We start from the raw sequence: 22440 nt of genomic DNA on the forward strand, positions 1-22440 counted from the left end.
ATGCTCTTGCAAATGTTGCCAGACTCAGGGAAAAGAAACCCAAATGATTACGTGGCGAACTGATGCAACATTTTGGAAAGGTCCCCCCCCCCCCCCCCGCCCCATGGCTGGTAAAGAAATCCATAAACAGTGAGATAAGAATGTAGGAGAATTCCCACCATCTTTCCATCTCTTCGTTGGTTAATTCAGTTTCAGTTTTCTAGCTTTTACAGATTTCGTTTTAGATGTTTCTTACCCAAATTGCCCAAGTAGTCGCTTTGGCTTAATGCTACACTTTAGGAACAAGGCCATTAAGATTTCTTGGCAGAGTCCTGATCGGTAGGCAATCTCAGATATTTTGTTTTGGCGTTCCTTTAAACCTTAATTTCTCTGGATTTGGTGGCATAAAAGTCATTCCAACTGGAATTTATTGAGTTTTGGTATGCACAGTAATTGGTTATGCCCTCTGAGAGCTCCAGAAAAACTCTAAGACGCTGGGTAGCTTAAATGAAAGTGTATGTTGCTTTGCATTTCTCAGCACTTTTTCCTGCTGAACATTTCCAGATAATATGGAAAGTGCACCCCGAGCTTCAATTAGTTTTATTATGGCTATTATTAAAATTAAAATTTATAATTTAAGAGAATGCCTGCACATTTAGAAACCCCCACCTGTGGACATTAAATTGATTATAGGGCAGAAGCTATTTTATAGTTGTAACCAGAAAATCTGGGATACATAAACAGGCTTCAGCTACTGCCACACATCTCTGTTCTTTATAGCAAAATTCCTGGAAGATGTTTTTATCCTCGTTGGCTACATTACCATCACCTTCCACGCTCCCTGGTATCCACTCTGTTCAGGCATTGTCCCTATATTGTTCATGGAGGCCATTAATGCTCTCCAGCTTGATTTCCATGCAATGAATGTTTAGTCCTCATCTTGTTCTCTCAACCATGTCTGACTCAGTTGATAATTTTGTCCGTCTCAAAATACTTCGGTTGCCTTCTCGGCTCTCACATTTTCTAATTTTCCTGCTTCTTCCCTAGAGATTCCTTGCTGACTCTTCCTGGCCTTCCATGTCTGTAAGATGCTGTTAAAAACTCAGGACTCTGTCTTTGGCTCTCTTCTTTCTGAATAGACACTCATTTTGCAGGTGCCCTCATCAATCCTGTGGTTTTAAAAATTATCAATAGAATGGTGTTTCTCCAATCTTTCTTTCTAGCTGTGAGCTCTCCCTGAACTGCAGTCTTAAGTGTCCAACTGTTAGACATCTCTGTTTAGACGCCTAGTGGATGTCTCAAACTTACCAGGACCCCAAACTGAACACTGATTTCCTCCTCTCTCCAGTATTTCTCGTTTCGGTAAATGACACCACCCCTCACCTGCTTGCTCAAGCCCAACTATCATGGCTCTTTCCCCTTATGCCCAAAATACATTTATGCATCCTCTGGCTCTGTCTCTGAAATATGTCTAAAATCCAACTACTTCTAAGCTCCTCGTCGTTATTGCCCTGGTCAAAGCCTTTGCCTGGAGTGCCACCAAAAGCCTTATAACTGGTTTTCCACTCCTGTTGCTCTCCTAGAGTCTAGTTTGCGTACAGAAAACAAAGAGACCTTTTAGAAATGCCAGTCAGATTTTGTCCCTTCTTATCTCAGAACTTTCCAAAAGACTTTGCATGACACTGGCCACTAAATCCGAAGACAAGGCCCTGTGTTTCTGCCATGCTCCCCCTTTCCCATGCACCTTAGCCACACGGGTCTCCCCATTCCTTGAACACCCTAGATATGTTTGGACCTAGATTTTCACCCTTGCTCTGTCCTTTGGCTACAGTGCTTTTTGACAAAATCCGTACAGACTTACTTTATTATTTTATTCAGGTCTCTGTGAAAATGCCATCTACTCAGAGGACTTCCTAGACCACTGTTTCCAAATACTAACTCCCCACCTGCTCCCAGCTATCTTTCTGAACTTTTTACTGCCTAACGTTAAATTATATATGTATGTTTTTGTTGTTTCTTCCAATGGAATGTAAGCTTCTTAGAGTCAGAGGCTTATTTTATTTCTTTGTTGTGTCTGGGGCACCTCGAACATTTTAAGACTGGGAAAAATTAAATTATTGCTGGTGAGGCGAGCCAGAGTTGGATCTTCCCCAAGGAGAGTTTTGAGAATGGTAAGCATTTGACAGATGGCCTGGAGTTATCTTCTTCTAGCAGTTGTGATGGTCCAAGGGACTATTTCTGATAAGGAAACAGAAAGAACATTTTAAACATTTTACATTTTTATGTTTTAAAACCGCACGGTGAGGAACCAGACCCATAATAAGTGCTCAGCAACTTTTTGTTGAACAAATGAAAGAATGAATACAAGTATATGTATATGGGATACACAGAGATCATGTTACAAATTACTAGATCATCAGATGACTTATTTTGCGGCTACTATCCTTCCCATATTAAAAATGTTATTTAGTGTGGCAAATAAAATATATTTCACTTAGCTTTGTGAGTTTTAGAAAGATTGTGACATCCTTTGTCTGTGGCTCCATTAGGTTTCAAGGTAAGAACATTCTATAAGTGAAAGAAAAATATGAGTGTATCTTAATTAACTAAAGATATGAATTCTTACAAATATACTTAAATTGTAGTCGGAGAACCATTGAAGACAAAAATTATCTGTGTTTTCAAGCTTTCACACATCAGGTAACCACATGACAGGAATTTCTTGAAAAACTGTATATCCACAGTAAAGACATATCCAAATATAAGCAATATAATTTATTCAATTTTGGAGTATTGTTTTCTTCCAGTCTTGCATTTTCATCATACAAAGAAATTAGGGTTTGACATTCTTGGGCATGAAATTCTGTCCCCTCCTTTCTGTGCTGATCAGGTTAAATGCTTCTTTCCTTTGCATTTCACCCAGAGCATAACAAGAACTGAGTGTGGACAGAGCAGGGGTTTGGAATGAACATCGGTTAAATTGTCAGGAAATGTGGTTTCCAGTCTCCATTTTACCTCTCATTAGCCATGTGACCTTGGGCAAACCACCTAACCTCTCTAAAAAAGAAGGTATTCTTCTTGGCTGCTAAGAGGGCTTTTCATTCTGCAAGTCTCTGGATTTATGGAGTTCCCAACAATTCATTCCAGGGTGAGATTTCCTTCCACCGAAGTGCACCCGTCTTCAGCATTGCATGCCAAGGATGAGACCAAAGCAGAGTGGCTTAAAATCATTTGGAATTCTAAATTATGGTCACTCTTTTTATTGCTTCAGCATTAACACGATTCACATTCCTATGTTTTAAAGTCGGTTCTTTATCAGGATATCACTTGGTTTGCATGAAATATAAGCAGCATTCAACAAGACTTGGTTAATGTTATGCACAGGATGAATGGGACAAATGGCGTCTTTTTGCTGAGTTTAATATGCCGGCTCTAATATAGTTGAAGGATGCAGAACAAAATCAAGGTTTGTCCTTTTAGCACACTATTGTGCTTAGAGAAGAATGCAAGTTTCTAATATGCATTTTACATGTCAGAATTTTCAGACATGTCCAATTTTTCAAAATCAACTTTATTGGTCTATAATTTACAGGTAGCCTAATGCACACGTTTTAAGTGTGCAGTTCTATGAGTTGTGCCAAATGTACAAGCCATGGGCTATGAGTTGAATTGTGCTCCCCCTCACCTCAAAAGAGATATATTGGAGTCCTAAACCCTAGTACCTTAGAATGTGACCATATTTGGAGAGTCTTTACAGAAGTGGTCAAGTTCAAATAAAGTCATTTGGGTAGGCCCTAATTTAATATTACAGTTAACTTTATAAAAAGAATAAATTTGAACACAGGGGCATGCACACAGAGAGAATGTCCTATGAAGATTGAAGTTACATTTCCAGAAGCCAAACAACACCCAAACTTGAAGAAAGGCTTGGGTCAGAACCGTTGGTGCCTTCCGGGGAAACATGATTCCGCTGACCCCTTGATTTTAGATTTCCAGCCTCCAGAATAATGAGACAGTAAAAATTTCTGCTGTTTAAGCCACTCAGTTTGTGATACTTAGTGATGGTGGCCCTAGGAAAGTAGGATATACCATGTAAGATATACAACATTCTCCTTGCCCCAGAAACTTCCCTGGCATCTCCATATGCTCAATGTTTACTCCCTACTCAAGGAAAAATACTGATCTGATTTCTATCGCTATAGATTAGTTTCGACTATTCTCAGACTTCATATAAATAGGATTGTGCAATATATTGTTTTCTGTGCCTAGCTCATCATATTATTTTTGAGATCTGTCCATGGCTTTGAGGATGTCAGTAGTTATTCCTTGTTTATTGTCAAGTGTTTCCTACTCTCTGCCGGTTGTTGCAACTCAACTGAACAGAAATGTCTGAGTCTGTTTCTGCATTCTCTGTTCCGAAACTATTTTGAAACTGTTTTTGTTCTGCTACTCCAAGAATAACATGAAAATAAATAATTAGTATGCTCTCAAAATAAATTATTGCTGAAACTCAACTCCAATCCTAAAAGAAATGGTTTGACCCAGTAAGTCAGTCAGTCAGTCCCAAAAGATTAATATTATCAACACATCTTCTGGTAGAGAGAACATATGATGCCATCAAAGAAGCCATTCAGGGTACCATTTTGTCTCTCGTGTAAGATCCAAATACTTGAAGATATTTACATACACCCTAATTTAGGGATATTCCTTCTTTTTGCTTCCTCTTTCTCCATACATGTGCTTCACCAAAAATCCTCTACACGAGGAACCCTGTCATGCCTAGATGCAGAAGGTGACCCATTAAATATTTATGATATATCATGAAGCTTATCCTTAACTTTGATCCACCCCCAATCAGATAATAATGACTCTTCTCTCAAAAAGTTACTATAAAAATTCCTTAACGTTTAAGTGGTACTAGACCTTGGCATTCTATACTAAGTTTACATTTTCCAACACACTATACCCATTATAATCATGTCATTCTTCAACCTGTCCCTCATACGTGTGCATGCTTGTAACGTTTCATTTGGAGTGTTCTTTATCCCTGCTATCTCCAGGGCCTTAAATGGATTTCTGTTTCTTCTACAAGACATCCCTTAACAGTTCCATTTGGCAGCGACCATTCACTTGGTCTGCTGCACCAAGCACTATAAGGGATGCATGATGAACACTGTGTAAGTGTTTATTGAAAAAATGAAAGAAATAAGCGAGCACATCTTGGTAATGTTTTTCTCCCTGACTCTTAAGTTCTATGAGGACAATAGTAATTTCCTGAACATAAGGAATTTTACATGAAAAACTAATCTTCAAAGTTCAAACCATATAATAATTCTAAAATGATTTTTTTAATGAGATTTCATTTTTAAAAATCATGCTCTGGTGATAATTTACAAATAGTCCAATTTGATTGAAGAGAAGGATGCGTAGTGAAAAAGTGTTAAAGATGTGTGATCTGGGGGTGAGCTCTAGATGTTTGATGTCAGTCTGTAAGCTACAAGGAACCATTGGAGGCTTTTAAAAAATATTTTCTTTTTAAGGAATCTCTACACCCAATGTGTGGCTGAAACTCACAACTCCGAGATCAAGAGTTGCATGCTCCACTGACCGAGCCAGCCAGGTACCCCACCATTGGAAGCTTTTAAACAGAGAAGCCTAAGGACAGTTATAGGCTGGACTGAAAGAATGGAGGGCTAAGAGAATGAAGCAGTTACAAGAGTATTATAAGAGTTAGGATTATGCAGATTTGGGAATCTTGCATGACACCACTATACTGGCAGAGTCGATGGTATGATTATGAGGATTTGGAAGAGGCAGCAACCGAGGGAAGGGCTAGAGTGGACGTATATTTAAAAGATAGGTGTATTGACCAGTTGGATATAGGAAATGGAGAGTGAAGGGATTCCAGAATGTCTTAGTCTATTCAGGTTCCTAAAACAAAATACCATAGACTGGGTGGTTTCTAAACAATAGCGATTTAATTCTCACAGTTCTGGAAGCTTGAAAGTCCAAGATCATCATGCTGGCATATTCAGTATCTGGTGAGTGTCTGATTCCTTGTTCATAGACAGCACCTTCTTACTGTTTCCTCACATGGTGGAAAGGCAAGGGGTCTCTCAGTGGCCTCTTTTATAAGGGCACCAATCCCATTCCTGAGGACTCCGCCCTCATGACTTAATCATCCCCACAGGACCCACTCCCAAATACCATTACATCGGGGATGAGATTTGAACATATGAATTTTATGGGAAACCAAATATTCAGTGCATAGCATAAGACATCTTCGATTTTTAAATGAAAATATATCTAATATTTTCAATGTTCTGATTCCTCTCCATTTATTTATTATTATTATTTTTAAATTTTTTATTTTTTAAGTAATTTTTACACCCAGCATGGGGCTCAGACCTACAACCCCGAGATCAAGAGTCACATACTCCGCCAACCAAACAAGCCAGCCACCCCCAATTTCTCTCCATTCTACTTTCCCTTGTCCTCTTTCTTTTTCTTAGAGTGTAAAGAAAGCTATAAGGCCAGAACAGTGGCTTCAGAATTTGTCTCCATTAGATGGAGTCTCTGATGAATAATAGACATAGCCACTGTATTATGTAGACATTTTAAAATGAAATCTATTTTAGTAATGTTTTTTATGTATAATCAAGTGTATCGAATTAAATTCGATACATAAGGGCAGAAGACTTACTTGGCTGAAAATCAGGAAAATGACACCATTTTGAAGGGAGAGCAAAGCAAAACGTACAATGTGGGAAAGATAAGAAGGAAAACAGAGGAAGGGCTGTTGGTAATGTCTTCATGCTTTTGAGCTAATGCTAATCTTCCGTCAGCGATAAGTGTGCAGACATTAGCCAACAATTGCTCTTAATAAATAGCATTTCTGATTAGCCTGACATTCCACATTCCTTTTGGCTTCTCTGTACTTCTTCATATTTTATTGCTTTTGGAAGGCTTTTCAACCTGAAAGTAGTGTATTCCCTATGCGCTTCAGTAGAGAAGTAAAAAGAGAAGCAAGGAAGAAATGAAGTAAAAGAGAAATAAAATAGAGATTAAAAAATGTCTCACATTATCTTTATACGGTCACAATTGTAGTGTATATTTGTAGCACCTCAACTTTCTTCACATTTCACTTTCTTATTTTACATTTATGATAAAATTGAAAAAGCGACCTCACCCCTCCCCCCCGCCTCATTTTATAGATAAAGGAACTGAGTCCCTAAACATTTAGGTGATGTCTAGTATTTTATAATTTACGAGTGGCATATCATTATCTTGGCTTTTGGTTCCTTAACTCTTTTTTTCAAGTTTCTTATTCCAATATGGATTGTTTTTTGGGTTTTGTTTTCTTGTTAGGGTAAGGGGGCATGGCAGAAATAACTGGAAGATCAGTAGAGAAAGACACTTTCCTTTTCTAAGCCAACTGTCTCTCCTGTACTCCATCTCACACACCCAAAATTCAATAGCAGCAGTGACAGCTATCTGCAAAGCGAGTCTGGCCAAATTCCATCACCTTCTGTGTAATTTTCAGTGGGTATAAATCGCTGTAACTACTGTTTTGCTCTGCTGTCCTTGACTGTACAGTCTTGGACATATGGTAGTTTGCTCCCTACATATCTGGTTGGTCACTGATGTGGTTTCACACACCTAATTCTTCTGACACATGAAAAGGGAAGCAAAGCTGGAACAAGAACTAACCAATGTGTGCCTTTTGTCCAGAGTTTAAAGAGTGACATCATAATGGGAAAGCAGACCCATGAACTCCCCATCTCTGTGGTTCCCTGTCGTGTTAGTGAGTCACCCCTATGACATCTCTTTGGGTCCCAGTCTGGCTTTGTCTTGTGCAGACAGAGCTCGGCTTTGCTCTGACTCAGCTGGTCGCTGCTCTGACTTGATTGGTTCCCGTCATCTCTCTCAGAGTTGCTGCCAACTTGCGTCTTCCGCAGTTTCTAGCTCCAGCAGCTCTTGGCTTCCTGCCTCCTGACCATTCACCTCTCTGTTGCTACTTAATTTGCCTCTGTCTGTCTTCTTTACCCCAGACTCCCCAATCCATGTGGCATTTCCCTACCAGCAGGGAGCAAGTACAGGTCTTTTGACTCAGATTTGCCTTTTAGTCACTTGAATCCTGTCTTCTCATTGCTCTTGGGGAAAGGGCTACTGGACAGTACCTACCTTTGTGCTTTTCATCTCCTTCCGCATCTGACTGGGCCTTGAATGAGGTGCATGTCTTAGCTTAGAGTGAGGATCTATTTTCCTAAAGGTTGCAGCCTGGCCACTGTCTTAACTTCAGTGGGTAGGGGAGGTCTTAGCTCCTCATGGGGCTTGTTCTCATTATTCCTGGGGCCTGCTACTTAGGATTGAAGAGCTCCACCAGGAAGTGTGAATTAGATTCAAACAATTCTCCTGATTGCTCTAGCAAATGGCAAAGACAGAAGATCTGATTCATACCCAGTATCCCCTGAAGGTGTCCTTTGAAGTTGAAGATCATGACTCCTCGTCTATAACAGTGTTTCCATATTAAAATAATAGAATACAAGTATATTTGAAATTGCACAAAATTCTAATTGTCCATTAAGTGTCTGAAGAGACTCGAGTGCGTTAGCAGTCGCCTTCTCTTACCGATTTAATCCTTTCGGTGGCTGTGTTCTAACAACATTGAGGCATAGCTGATACCAACGTGGGGGAGAAGCAGAGCCTTGGACACTAATACCACCTATGTCATGACAGATTTCAGCAGTAAATTAAAGCTGAAGGAGTCAAATATGAGGCATGTCATGCTTAGGATGATAGGGCCATATCCAAATGTCGCCAAGCTTGGCTGTGGCTTGGGCTGGCATCTCCAACAATACTGTAAGCCAGTGGGAGAATGGAGAGACCAGGACTGAGAAGAACCAGTGGTGGTCGCAGAGGTGGCTGCTTGCTCAAACACGTTCATCTCAGCTTGATCTGGGCTGGCCTGGATTCTCTTTCTGGAACTAATGGGAGGTTTGGAATAGTGAGAGGAGAGCCAGGTCTGGGGGTTGTTGTACAGAAATGAAAGGAGCAGTGGAACTCACTGTCAGATGAGAAGCTGAACTGGTTCAAAAGAAGACTCTGGCCTTCATCAGGGAGTACAAATGGCAGGCATAACCCTCTCGTGGGAAGGGGGGAAGGGTGTGGCGGGTTGTTAAACCCATAGATAAGAGGTCGGGGCATTATAGCACGATTTCAAATCCAGTACAGGAAGGTATTCTCAGTAGGCAAGTATCTGGCCAATGTCCTCTTCGGGCCCATTAGATGGCAGGTGAGAAATAGAACCACAAATCTAAATGGCGGTTCCTTATATAAAGTCTTTCTTGGTTGAAATGAAATCACTAACTGGGTGGAACAGAATCTTCTGGTTGAGGGGAATTAGTTCCTATAGGCTGTGGGTCAGAGTGACAGTAGCAGTGTCATGGTGACATGGGGTGACTAGCATTCCTGGCTTGTCCAGGATTAAGAAGAGATTTCTGGGACATGGGTCTTTGAGTTGTAAAACTAAGACAGTCCTGTTTTAACTGCTGGTCACCCTACGAGGAAATAAATGTATCTGATAGTCTTGGTCAAGCACCTCCTCAAGTATTAACTCAGGGTTAAATATGAAAAAAAAATTAGCTCTTTATGTTTATACAAAAGTGTGAAATGTGGGCTTGGCAGGAATTTTGGTGAGAAAATAATATTCACTCTTTTTTTTTGCTGATGTATTTAATCATAGAATCTTAGAATTTCTGAGTTGAGATGGAAATTAGATGTCATTTAATCTCTCACTGAGAGAATGATAAAATTGAGAGCCAGGGAGTTTCAATAAATAACTCAAGTTTGGATAGTTAATTAAGGGCATACATTTTTTGCTTGGCCATCCAAATTCTTTGCTTGGCCTCACTAATTTGTTCTGCAGCACCTAAAGCTTTTTCCTTTTTCCTCTTGGCAAGAGACTTTAAAAGAATAGATCCTAAGAATTCTCATCACAAGGAAAAAAAATTTTTCCTTCCTTCCTTCCTTCCTTCCTTCCTTCCTTCCTTCCTTCCTTCCTTCCTTTTTCTTTCTTTCTTTCTTTCTTTCTTTCTTTCTTTCTTTCTTTCTTTCCTTTTTTGTGTTTGATGGTTTTTTGTTTTTTGTTCTTTATTTTGTTTCATTTTGTTTTGCTTTGTTTTGGTATCTGTGTGTTAACTGAACTTACTGTGATCATCACTTCACAATATATGAAAGTCTAGTCACTATGCTATATTCCTTGAACTTTTATGGTGCTGTGTGTCAATGATATCTCAGTATAACATGGGGGAAAAAGAGACTTTACCACACATAGAATAGGCTGATTGTTCTTTTTTCAGTTAGATTCAGTCAGCCTTCTTTAGAAAGTTGTAGTCAAATCTATTATAGAACTCTAAGAATATCAGGCTGCAATGTTTCTATGACAATTATTGCTCTTACTACCGAGAGCATGACTACCATTATCACAATTACTATAGTTTGTGGGGGAATAGAAGACAATGCTTGTTTCAACCCCAATTTCTTAGGTGGGTTGCAGTGAAGAATACCATAAATTCAAAGAGTCTAGGAGTACTTCTTGGCTTACTAGATATCTCTTCATGGTCCCTACTGTAAATCTCTGAGATGGATGCTGAGCTCTGGGGTCAGTCGATTTATTCTTTCTTACATGTTGTCATTTTGGTTACTGCCTGGGCTATAAGTCATGTTGAGTTCTTGCATCCCTGCAGTAGGAAAAGAAATAGAGTATTGCACAGTGACCAAAGCTTTGACCCTGTACACTGTTACAAGAGAATTCCATACCTGCAGAGTGAGTGAAAATGACAAATAACTCTTTAAGCTTCAAAGTTTAAAGGAACAGATCGATTTCACCTGGAGGGTCAGCCTGTCATTTTTCATTCCATGTATTGTCAGGTCCATCATGTTTAACATGCCCAGAGTAGCTCCTGGGGGGATTGTCTGCTACCGAGAGTCACCAATAGAAGAATGTTTTGAACAAGTGCATGGATAAGATGTGTTCGGGGGCACCTGGGTGGCTCAGTCAGTTAAGCATCCGACTTCAGCTCAGGTCATGATCTCGCTGTCCATGAGTTCGAGCCCGCGTCGGGCTCTGTGCTGACAGCTCAGAGCCTGGAGCCCGTTTCAGATTCTGTATCTCCCTCTCTCTCTGCCCCTCCCCTGTTCATGCTCTGTCTCTCTCTGTCTCAAAAATAAATAAAAGTTAAAAAAAATTAAAAAAAAAAAAAGATGTGTCCGTAGTTTAAAGGTGCTCCAGGTAAGTTCTGAAACAAAAATAGTTCAGATTCTTCACTCCTTAAAATTTACTCCAGGGGGCACCTGGGTGGCTCAGTCGGTTAAGCGTCCGACTTCGGCTCAGGTCATGATCTCACGGTCCCTGGGTTTGAGCCCCACGTCGGGCTCTGTGCTGACAGCTCAGAGCCTGGAGCCTGTTTCAGATTCTGTGTCTCCCTCTCTTTGTGACCCTCCCCCGTTCATGCTCTGTCTCTCTCTGTCTCAAATATAAATAAACATTAAAAAAAAATTAAAAAAAAAATTTACTCCAGAACATGATCCTTGAAATAGCTCGTTGGTGTTTCATCTGGTCCCCTCCAAGGTTGCACTGAGAATAAATTTGATCTGGGTTAGGAATTGAAGACATAGATTCATAGTTTGTCTCTTCAACCTCTAAAATTACCAAATGAAAGGTCAAATAATTAAATATCATCACCAATGATGTTGTTGTTGTTGTTAACATGACATCACAGATTTGATTCGGTTGAATAAGAGACTGATTTATTTGCCAAAAAAGTGCCTTGATTATTTTGGAATTGAACAGACACTATTTTTGTGAAAAAACAAACAAACAAACAAAAAACCAAAAACTTCTCATTGTTCCTAGGGAAATTATGGATTGTTGGAATGGTGAAAGAAAATGGATGTTAGGAGGAGTCCAGGAAAGACGTATCTGGCACGAAAAACTGTGTTCTTCCATAGTAGTGTCGAGCCGGGGAAGGGGAATTGATGTTTCAGAATTAAACGTTTCATCCCTAGAATTCCAGGACTTACTTTCTAAACCACCCCAGAAACTTCCTTTAGTTTTGCGCCTCTCCAGGTAGTTCTAAAACGTCCCTTGTTGACCAGTAGGCACTTTCTAATGGGGAGTTTTTAAATTTGGCCAATGTCACCTCTGTCATGCTCTCACATAAGCACTAAGTTTAATGTTATATAAGTGGTAATAACCTAGAGTTTCAGGTTTCAGTAAATATAAGGCCTATTAAGTACTAAGTGAGGTTCGTTGCTTTTGATACTTAATAAGTGTTTAGCTTAAAATAGTCACTTTTTTTTATTTTGGTATAAAAGACCTTACATGTACTTGTTGGACAATTAAAGATTAGCTTCATGAGAAGATCAAATTTAGATGGTTAATAAACTCACACCAGATTGCTCTCACAGGCAGAATAAGAGTTTTTCCCTGTAATATATTGTTTTCAATAAAGAATCAGTCCCTACATTAGCTATTCCAATAGTCATTACAAAGGAAAACATAATAAACCATATCTTGTCGGATTAAGAAGCTCTTGAATCAACCTTCAGAAGACAAAGTGGAGCTTCTGAATAAACAAATTATATTATGCAGGGCAATGCCAACAGGCAATCTGAATTATGCTATCTTCCAGCATGTGATAGTATTTCTTATGAATTATTGTGGACAAACACTTGGGACAGCCACCAATAGTGTAATTTTTAGAGTAGCTGCATTGTGTGGTGGTTCTTATGCTTTTCTATTGTGCTTAAGAATGCCTAGTTTTATCATCTTTCTTTAATTTGATTTAACTCACATTTGATCTTGTAATTTGACCAAGAATAAATCTCTATGTAATTAACAAAACGCAGAAGGGAAGTAGGGACAACACATCCCATGGTTTAGCCACATGCAAATGAGCAGGTACCTTCTTTTGGTGCATGCCGTGGAGGTTGAAAACCTTTACATATTTTCCTGTACTGATACACTAAGTGAGAAAGGCAAGCCAGAACCATCTTCTAGCTTATTTTCTCCTGTATAAAAATGGAAAAAATTGCAGTTAATGGATGCTACTTTTAGAAGGATGGTACAAAAAAAGTAGCAAGGAATTTGCCTCAAGCAATATAGAACATTATACCCATGTTTTATGCACAAAAACATTGCTGAAAGTTTTCATTGTATATCTAGATTATATGAATAGAAGATTAAATTCACTAAGGTTGAACTGGTTATTTGAAATGTCATTGATTAATCTTCCTGCAAGACAGATTTTCATTTCTCATGCTTGCTGGAAGCATGACAGAAACCATCAATAAAGCACCTGTGTTTATAATAGACTTCATGAAGGTAGACAGAGTTTCCATATTTTGTGATATGAAAATCTGTTTTGTAGCCACAGTTTGGTATAGCGTTAGAAGCACTTTGGGCCATTTTTCAAGTCTGCCCAAATCAAGGAATTCCTCTGAAATGATCTCACAAAATTTGTCCGGATTCACCTGAATGTGCTTCTAGATCAAGGTTTCTGCATAAAATATCACAGAAAAGCAAATTGCCTTTGTCAGTTAGTTTAGTAGTCTTCTGTATGATGCACACCTTTCTACTACCTTTGATATATAAGCAATTCGAGGTCAGCAGAAATAGCTTCTAACCAACAGTTTCATTCCAACATTTCCGACATGTACCGTCTAAAATGTGACCAAGATAATGTGATGATTGCTTTCTGAACTTCTCCTGCTATTTCCTCTATAAAAAGCATCTTTATGGGCAGATAATCTGTGACAAGCTTGACTTTTTAAGGTAGTTTCTCAAAGTGACAACCGTGGCCTATCTAATTTATTTTCCCCCACCTATATGACAGCAATCAACCTGAATATTTAGGTTTTCTTGTATCAGATAAGATGTCCTAATATTAATGAAGGATAATTTTATGTATTTCAATTTTAATTTTATTTAATTTTTAAATAAGCAATATATTCACATGGTTCAAAAGGCACCAAAGAATATTCATTGAAAATTCTCTCTTCACCCTTGTCTTTCAGCCACCCAATTACATTTCCTGGAGATAAGAATGTCACCAGTTCCTTGGGTATCCTTCCAAAGAGATTCTGTGCTGCATATATAAACATATACATCTACAGATATAAATATGCTATATGTTGGGGAGCCTCTAATGAGCTATGTAGAGTTTCCTGATTTCCTGTGTGGTGTTGGCTCCCTCGTACTTCCAGACAGCACATGCATCAGAATGTCTGAGTGGTTTCCACAGGTGTACCAGGCAGTAGCAGCAGAGAAGCCATTGGGTAGAAAGTGGTGGTGGTGGTGGCGGGGGGGTGGTACGGATGAGAAGAGGTGCGCGAAGCTACGCTTGCGTTGAGGTGGGTCTTGAGTGACAGCTTGCAGTAAAAAGTTGAGCCAAGAGGGCATGAGAAAAGGCACAAGAGACATCCAATACACAAGACATTCTGGTGGGATACACAGCCAGCCCATCAAAGTAGACAGGTCAGGAAACAGGTGTTGATACTGAGATTATAGCACAGACTCAGATTTTAATACAATCTAATTCTAAAAAGAGACTCATCTTGAGAATTTTCACTCCACGGATTGGCTTTTCCTACTAGGCTTTTTATTTTGTATTTTTATGTTTTGGGTAAAATGTACATAACATAACATTTCCCATTTTAATCATTTGTAAGTGCACAATTCAGCAACATTAAGTACATTCACATTGTTGTGCAACCGAAGAGGCTTTTGTAGAAGAAATGCATGGTAGAAACTTTCAAATATTTGCTCACATTGCAAGTTGCTATTTTATGCCTATTTTTTCACTTCGGCCCTTGCTATATCCAAAAGTGTATGACTTTGAAGTCTTTCTGTGAATTCACCTTCTGCAGATCCCATGCCATGGAGATCATTAAAAGAACAGTGTTATGTCTGGAGTTCTAGAACTCCATAAATGGCTGAGAAATTCCAGGGGGGAAGAACCATTAAAAATGGCCATTAAATATTGTTTTGAGAAATGCCACTTTCTGAAGTACCTGGACATGCATTATTTGTACTGCTGATAAGCCTGGGCGACATCAAATTGTGCAAAGGTCTTTCTCCTAAGCGGAAAGAGGGATGGTTGATTCATGATAGGAGTTGGCTTTAGATAAGTGCTTTATGAAAAACCACATCAACTTCAGATTGTGTTGATGACCATTGGTAGAGATAGGATGTGTCTTGATTATATAATTCTGAGGGAAAAAATATATCTTTCTACCTTTTAGTGGGTTTGCGCACTGGCTGGCGTAAATATGATTTTTCTCCTTTAAATCCACAGTTCCTTAAAATGTGCCTTGGGAAAATACCTAGATACTTTTCAATAATCAAGTATCTCTAATGGCATGTATACTGAATACTAGAATACAAAATTCCAAGAACATGAAGCATTTTCCTCTCAAGAAGCATTTGAGCCTTCCTCTCTCTGTAGGATGGATGAAGCTTCTCACTAATGGTGCCACACAGCGCATTTGTAAACTCCTACTTCAGCGATGTCATCAAGTCTGTGATTGTTAGACTCACGGACACAAGCATGTACACAGACACACATTCACACATACAAACCACTGGTTAAGGATCTTGACCCCAAAGATCCTAGTTAGAAATAAGTCATGTCAGAGTCACCTTCCATCTTGTACACACAAAAATTTATAAGAATGGGGGTAAATGCTGCTGCTTGCTCTTAGTCTGTTGAGGCTGCTATAACAAATACCATAGACTGAATGGTCTGTAAACAACAGAAATTTATTTCTCACAGTTCCGGATGCTGGGGAGTCCAAGATCAAGGCACAGGCAGATCTGGTGCCTGGTGAGAATTTGCTCCCTGGTTCATAGTCGGCTGTCTTTTTACTCCGTCTGTGCACCTGTTGGAAGGGGCAAGGGAGCTCTCCGGGTTTTTTTTTTCCCTTAATTAAAAAAAAATATTTATTTATTTTTGAGAGAGAGACTGAGTGCGAGCAGGGGAGGAACAGAGAGAGGGAGACACAGAATCCAAAGCAGGCTCCAGGCTCTGAGCTGTCAGCACAGAGCCCGACGACAAGGGGGCTCAGACTCACAAACCATGAGATCATGACCTGAGCCAAAGTCGGATGCTTAACCGACTGAGCCACGCAGGTGCCCTTCTGGGGTTCTTTTCCTAAGAGTACTAATCCCATTCATGAGGTCTCAACTGTCTTGCCCTGATTGCCTCCAACTGCAAAAGGCCCCACCTCCAAATACCATCACACTGAGGATTAGGTTTTAACATATGAATTTGGGGGTGGCACAAACATTCAGTCTATAGTAGTTCTTAAAGCATCTTGTCTAGGGAGATTTACATATAACAAACTTTTAATCATCTTATGCTCATGTTAATAGTTTAATCTGAGCTCTTTGGGGAAATAACTTGCCAATTTTTTCTGAACATGTGGCTATTCTTAAAGAATCTGTGCTTGGTATTTTTGACTTTGCAAATGGAACATAAGTAAATTGTTCAGTGCCTTTGGTATGCCGAACTAATCTGAAGATGTTACTGTGTCTGAAGTTTCCTGTGTCTTATCAAAGAGCAAGAGAGAGATGCTTCACATTATGAGGAGCACAGATATCCGCAGCTTTGAAGTTATTTCTGTGTCATGTCCTATTGGATTATTTGGGCCACTGAAATAACAATTAATTCCGTAAAGGAATATTATTAGAAGACTTTATTATAACTTTTATGCAAGGCTCAAGGCAGTATTTCTCAACTTCGGCACTATTGCCATTTTGGGCCATCAAATTTTTCCATTTTTTTTTTTTCAATTGAAGTATAATTGATTAGGTAACTATTGTGGAAACCATAGGACGTTTAGCAGCATTCCTTCTCTCTACCCTCTAAGTGCTAATAGCTCCTTCCCCCATTTGTGACAACCACAAATGTCTCCAGGTGTTGCCAAATGTCCTTTGGAGGGAAGAATGCCCACATTTTGTACTGCTGGCTTCAGGGAACCCTGATTTAGGGCATGGTTTCTAGAATTAGTCTTAATGCCAGTTGCATAAATCGAAGATGCATAAGAACAGCTGTAGCATAGTTAAAATATGGAAATAATCTTCAGCCAATAGCTAAGTAAGTGCATATTTGTCTTCCTTCTTTTAAATCGTGTCCTCAAAGTGAAAATATAGAGTCAAAACATATGCACATTTTGCATTTTGGTGTATGTTATCAAGCTGCTCTTCAGGAAGATTTGCCCAACTTACATGCTAATGGGGCGTGAGTTGTCCCCGTACCCCACATCTTAACTAGACACATGTCTTTGGAAATAGGTTTTTCGATATGTTAAGAAAGCCACCAAAATTTTGAAATCATGAATTGGTTTAATTTGACTGTTGAAGTTTGTGATTGTGTTTTCGTAAGCCATGATCATAAAATTCAACATCGTCCCAAGTGAAATCATGTTAACCTATATTAGAAGGTTTCAGGGACTCTAGAGAGAGATGAGAGTGAATTGTATGTCTGGTTATTGAGACAAAAGACTGTATCAATATTCTTACGAGAATAGTGTCAACTCTGTAGTTGAGCTGATTTTGGTTTAAGTTTCTCCCTTGGAAATTCTGGTAAGGAGTGGTGATGGTATTTAAAGTATTGCATTATTTTTATCACATTCAGTGACAAAGAAAAGCCTCACCTTCACTTTATAGTGCTTCTTCTCATGGAGTTATTTTTGAATCCCTTTTCTTCAATTGCTTTTGAGAGGCCAGAGCCCAAGTGAAACACAGTTTGGGTCTGGGTTTGATGTGAGATGGTTTCCAGAAATCAGGCCAGTAGCTCTCATTTAAAAGATAATGATGCCAGCCAGGCTTAGAGCCCTCTCCTCTGGTGGAATAAGGCCCAGCCTAGGGCTGAAAGATAGCAAATGACACACTGGAGTTGTTTTGTTTTGTTTTGTTTTGTTTTGTTTTGTCCCAGGAAGCTCCTGTGAGAGAGCCCATCCTGTGTGACTTTCTTTCCTTCTGCCCCCTTCCCAACTTACCTAACAAAGCCCAAAGGACAAAGGCAGTTTGCTTTCAGAATTTGCCTTATGAGTGGATCTCCTGTAACTTTGGGGGTGGGGGAGAGGGAGTAATGGGGTAAGGGACCAAAATTTATCGAACATGTGCAGCATTCTAGCCCCGTACTGGACTTCTTTCATTTCCATGGCAACAATATGAGATAGTATGTTAGGGCTCTCCAGAAAACAGAACCATGTTGTGAGTGAGTGTGTGTGTGTGTGTGTGTGTGTGTGTGTGTGTGTGTGTTCAGAGAGAAAGAGAGAGAGAGATTTTATTTTTAAGGAATTAATTCATGTAATTGTGGGGACTGGCAGACCCAAAATCTGACTGGTAGGCTGAAAACTCAGGCAAGGTTTCTATGCTGCAGTCTTGAGGCACAATGATCTCCTCCTCCTTGGGAGAAACCTCAGTCTTTGTTCTTATGACCACCCATAATTTGGAAGGTAATCTATTTCAGTCAATTGGTTGCTATTGTTAATCATATACACAAATACCTTCACAGCAACATCTAGACTAGTATTTGTCCAAACAACTAGGCACTGTAGCCTAGGCAGTTTGACACACAGAATTTACCCTCACAGATGGTTCTTGGAAGCTTAGACAAAGCAATAGCCCACACTAAATGGTGTACCATTTATAGATGAGGAAACCTTGGCTCAGAGAAACTATGTAAGTTCAACGAGGTCCTGTAGCTTGTAAGCAGTGGGACTGGGATTTAAATCTGTCTCTGACTGATTCCCAAGTCTACTGTGTTCATTGCATGTTCACGCCCCACCCCCAATATATACACCTACATACATTCACACTTTCACACACCCACATATTCATATTCATGCAACACGCTTGACCGCACACACACACCTCCTCTGGCCCCACGCATTAACCTCTCTTACCCTTTTAGCCTGATCCCTGGAAAATCCACGTCCTAGAAAAGAGAAAGTAACCCCTATCATCTCTCATAATCACTGACATCTGAAGAGGTGGATACACCATCGAGTGGGGATAAACTGAGTCAGAAAGGAAAGCAGCTCTTACGCTAACAAACTGAAACCTCATGATTTTGTTTAGGCCGTCTTTTAAGAAAATATTCCGCCATTTTCAGACATATGAAAATTATTCAGGGATCTGTAGTTGGGGCTGAATATTCTATGAGCAGAGCTGAAGAGGAAAGTCAATAACCCTATCAAGTATTTGAAGTATTCTAAAATATGTATATTTGGAAGCATCAGTCTTCATATTTGGGGAGCATTTTAGAACTTTTTAGACTCCTTTCTTACCCCTTCCCTCTTTTCAGGGAGATTAGAATATTCCATTTTTTATCAGATAGCTATATCTTAGGGTATTGCGTACCCTCATACATTCAGTGTGTGCATTGAAGCCACTGGGAAATATAAAATGTGAAATTTAAGCAGTTAGAAATCAAATGGCACTACTTCATTGGAATATAATCGTTCAACCCCTAAATCATCATGTTTTGTCTGTGAGTTAGGAGGGGGCATGGTTATTTCAGAAAAAGGAAATTTGATTGCAGAGATAGCAGATTTCTTGAAAATGTCCACATTTATCTTTTTTTCCTTTGACTCACCTTATGAGGATAGCTTTGGGAGAAAGCTGGGAAATGCTATGAACTCTTGACTCAAGGAAAATGCTGATCTTACAATGGAAAACAGGGTAGCTATTTTCCAATTGGAGATCTCTCCTTTGAATGTTTTAGGTAGGTGAGCAATTTAAATCTGGTAATTGACATAGAAGACATTTGGTTGGTTTGTACGTTTTATTTAGTAATTGACTAATTTGTGGACAAACAATAATTTGTGTTCATAAACATAAGATGAGTTCTCTAGATTTTAACATTACCTCCATATCCATCTGCTATGAATGCTTAAATGAGCATCAGACACACATACACACACCAAATTACTCACCATTAGAAATGTCGAAAGTATTGAAAAGTTACAGCAATAAACCAGAAATTTCTACTTTAGATGTGCACACACTCCTTAAATTCATTTTAAAGGGGAAGGGTAATAATATTTCCCATCTTTACTTTATATCTGCCCAAAAGAATGCACAAAGAATATTAAATATATACCGCAAATTACAATACCTTTAGGAAGTGAAAGGTTCATATGCTGCGTGTCAGTTCTTGCAGAAAGCTAGTAAAACATTCCATAAGAACATTCATAAGATCCCAGGACTTACCAGTCCTCATATACTTTTAGTTATTGGCACAGCCTTTCTCGTCTCTATTCACCAGCCGTAAAAGGGATAAAATCAGCTGTGTATTTTTGTGTGGTAGCATAGAGATGATAAACATTCAGAATTATAGACAGAACCACACATAGAACCTGATTCTCCAGTCCAGGAAACAATAAATAGAGTGGTAGAATATTTCAGGGAGAAGACCTAAGGGCTTTTAAAAATGAAAATGAGGGGAGCCTGGGTGGCTCATTCAGTTGAGCATCCAACTCTTGATCTCACCTCAGGTCTTGATCTCAGGGTTGTGAGCTCAAGCCCCCACGCCCAGCGTGGAGCCTACTTTAAAAAAGTAAATTAAGATGAAAATGAATATTTGAGACCTAATCTTATCCTGTGAAATTTTATTTCTCGGTGTGCCTCTCTGAGCCGGCTAAGAAGGGCTGGGTAGAACTTGACCACAGTATTCTCCAGGCATAAGGCAGGGGACATTTAGAAGTAAAAAACAACTCCCCCCACCCCACCCCCCCAAAAAAACACCCAAAACTTCAGGGAACCAGAAATCCTCCCTCTTAGCTTTTGCTCTTCCCTCTCCCAGTACATCCTTTTTAAAAAAAATGTTTATCTATTTATTTTGAGAGATAGAACACAAGCAGGGGAGGGGCAGAGAGAGAGGGAGAGAGAGAATCCCAAGCAGGTTCCATGTGCCCTCAGCACAGAGCCTGATGTGGGGCTCGAACATTTGTTTGGACAAATGTATAATGGACATGGGTCCACCATTAGAGTAACATATATTAGTTTCACTGCCCTAATAATCCTTCCTAAACTCTGGCAATTACTGATTGTTTTATTGTCTCCATCGTTTTGCCTTTCCCATAATGTCGTATAGTAGAATCATATACTATGGAGCCTTTCCTTTCACATTGGCTTCTAGAAAGGGCTTTTTCCAACCCTAACATACTTGAGCCTTGCTAAAACCAACCAAGAAGCAAATGAACCATAGTTGTATAACCAAAAGGCTTAATAAACAAAACCAAATGAAAACAGCCACCATTAAGTAAGTCACATTTAAAAAAAAAAACACAAAAGGAAAACTCCTGGGTTTCGAAGACCATTGTTCTTTCTCCCCCCCCCTTATATTCTTTATTCAGATACACCAATTTTTTTTAAAAAAAAATTAATTTTATTTAAATCCAAGTTAGTTAACCAATATAGCGTAATAATGGTTTCAGGAGTTGAATTTAATGATTCATCAGTTACATACAACACCCAGTGCTCATGGCAACAAGTGCCCTCCTTAGTGCCCATCACCCATTTAGTCCTTCCTCCCACTCCTCTCCCCTCCAGCAGCCCTCAGTTTGTTCTCTATATTTTAGAGTCTCTTTCGGTTTGCCTCCCTCTCTGTTTTTATCTTACTTTTGCTTCCCTTCCCCTATGTTCATCTGTTTTGTTTCTTAAATTCCACATATGAGTGAAATTGTATATTTATCTTTCTCTGATTGATTTATTTCGCTTAGCATAATACACCTTAGTTCCATCCACGCTGTAGCAAGTGGCAAGAATCTTTAGATGACATGAGCTATGAGCCTAACTTTAGCTGAAGTGCACACACGGTTGTATTTTGTCTTTTAGCGGTCCTGTCAGCCTTAGGTGTGGATGAAGATCTTCTCTGCTTCCTCTGTGTTTACCTGGTAAGAGCCCCAGGCTGGCTGCTTCCTCTGATTACACTCAGCTAAGCCATTTCACCCCCCAGGATGTCAGCATTCCTGCCTCTGAGATAACATGTTCAATCTTAATGACCTATACGGTTGCTCTTAGGATAATGTGACCTGACAGTTGCATTTGATAAATTCCTACAATTGAATTTAATACATTAATTTTGTAGTGACTCGTGTTTTGTGTTGTTTTTTTTTTTTTCCTGGTACAGAACACGGAGATTACTGTAATCTCTATGAGTCAAGGGACCGTGCCCATTTTCTTCATTGCTAGCAACCCAGCCTTTAGTGTCTGACACAAAATATGTTCTCCATAAAAATCTGTTGATTGAGTAAATGCCCGAATGCATGAATAAGTGGATAAAAGTGATCTTAAAGTGGACGCCTACAAATGTACCAGGCTTACTTTTGGGTAACCTGATGGACTTTTCTATTTTGTTCCCCTTCATATAAGTAGAAATATTGCCT

General features: G+C 39.3%; 1 protein-coding gene and 1 long non-coding RNA gene across 2 annotated transcripts in view; both read left to right on the forward strand.

Moving 5' to 3' along the window:
- The window catches only part of LOC124527293 (uncharacterized), a 214261-nt gene extending 192154 nt beyond the window's left edge, over positions 1–22107 (forward strand). Inside the window, exon 4 of the mRNA XM_047100468.1 lies at positions 21890–22107. Within this exon, the coding sequence (XP_046956424.1) occupies positions 21890–21993 (104 nt within the window). The 3' untranslated portion in view covers positions 21994–22107. The remainder of the gene's footprint in view (positions 1–21889) is intronic.
- Positions 5568–15357, forward strand: LOC124526383 (uncharacterized). Its single transcript, XR_006965657.1, has 3 exons — positions 5568–5599; positions 5970–6020; positions 14059–15357. It is a non-coding gene; the product is annotated as an uncharacterized LOC124526383 (long non-coding RNA).
- Positions 22108–22440: the final 333 nt, after the last annotated feature.

Source organism: Lynx rufus, unplaced genomic scaffold, assembly GCF_022079265.1.
Source record: "Lynx rufus isolate CCGP_SWC_20201006 ecotype Redwood Valley unplaced genomic scaffold, mLynRuf1.p SCAF_5, whole genome shotgun sequence".
Taxonomy (NCBI): Eukaryota; Metazoa; Chordata; class Mammalia; order Carnivora; family Felidae; genus Lynx; species Lynx rufus.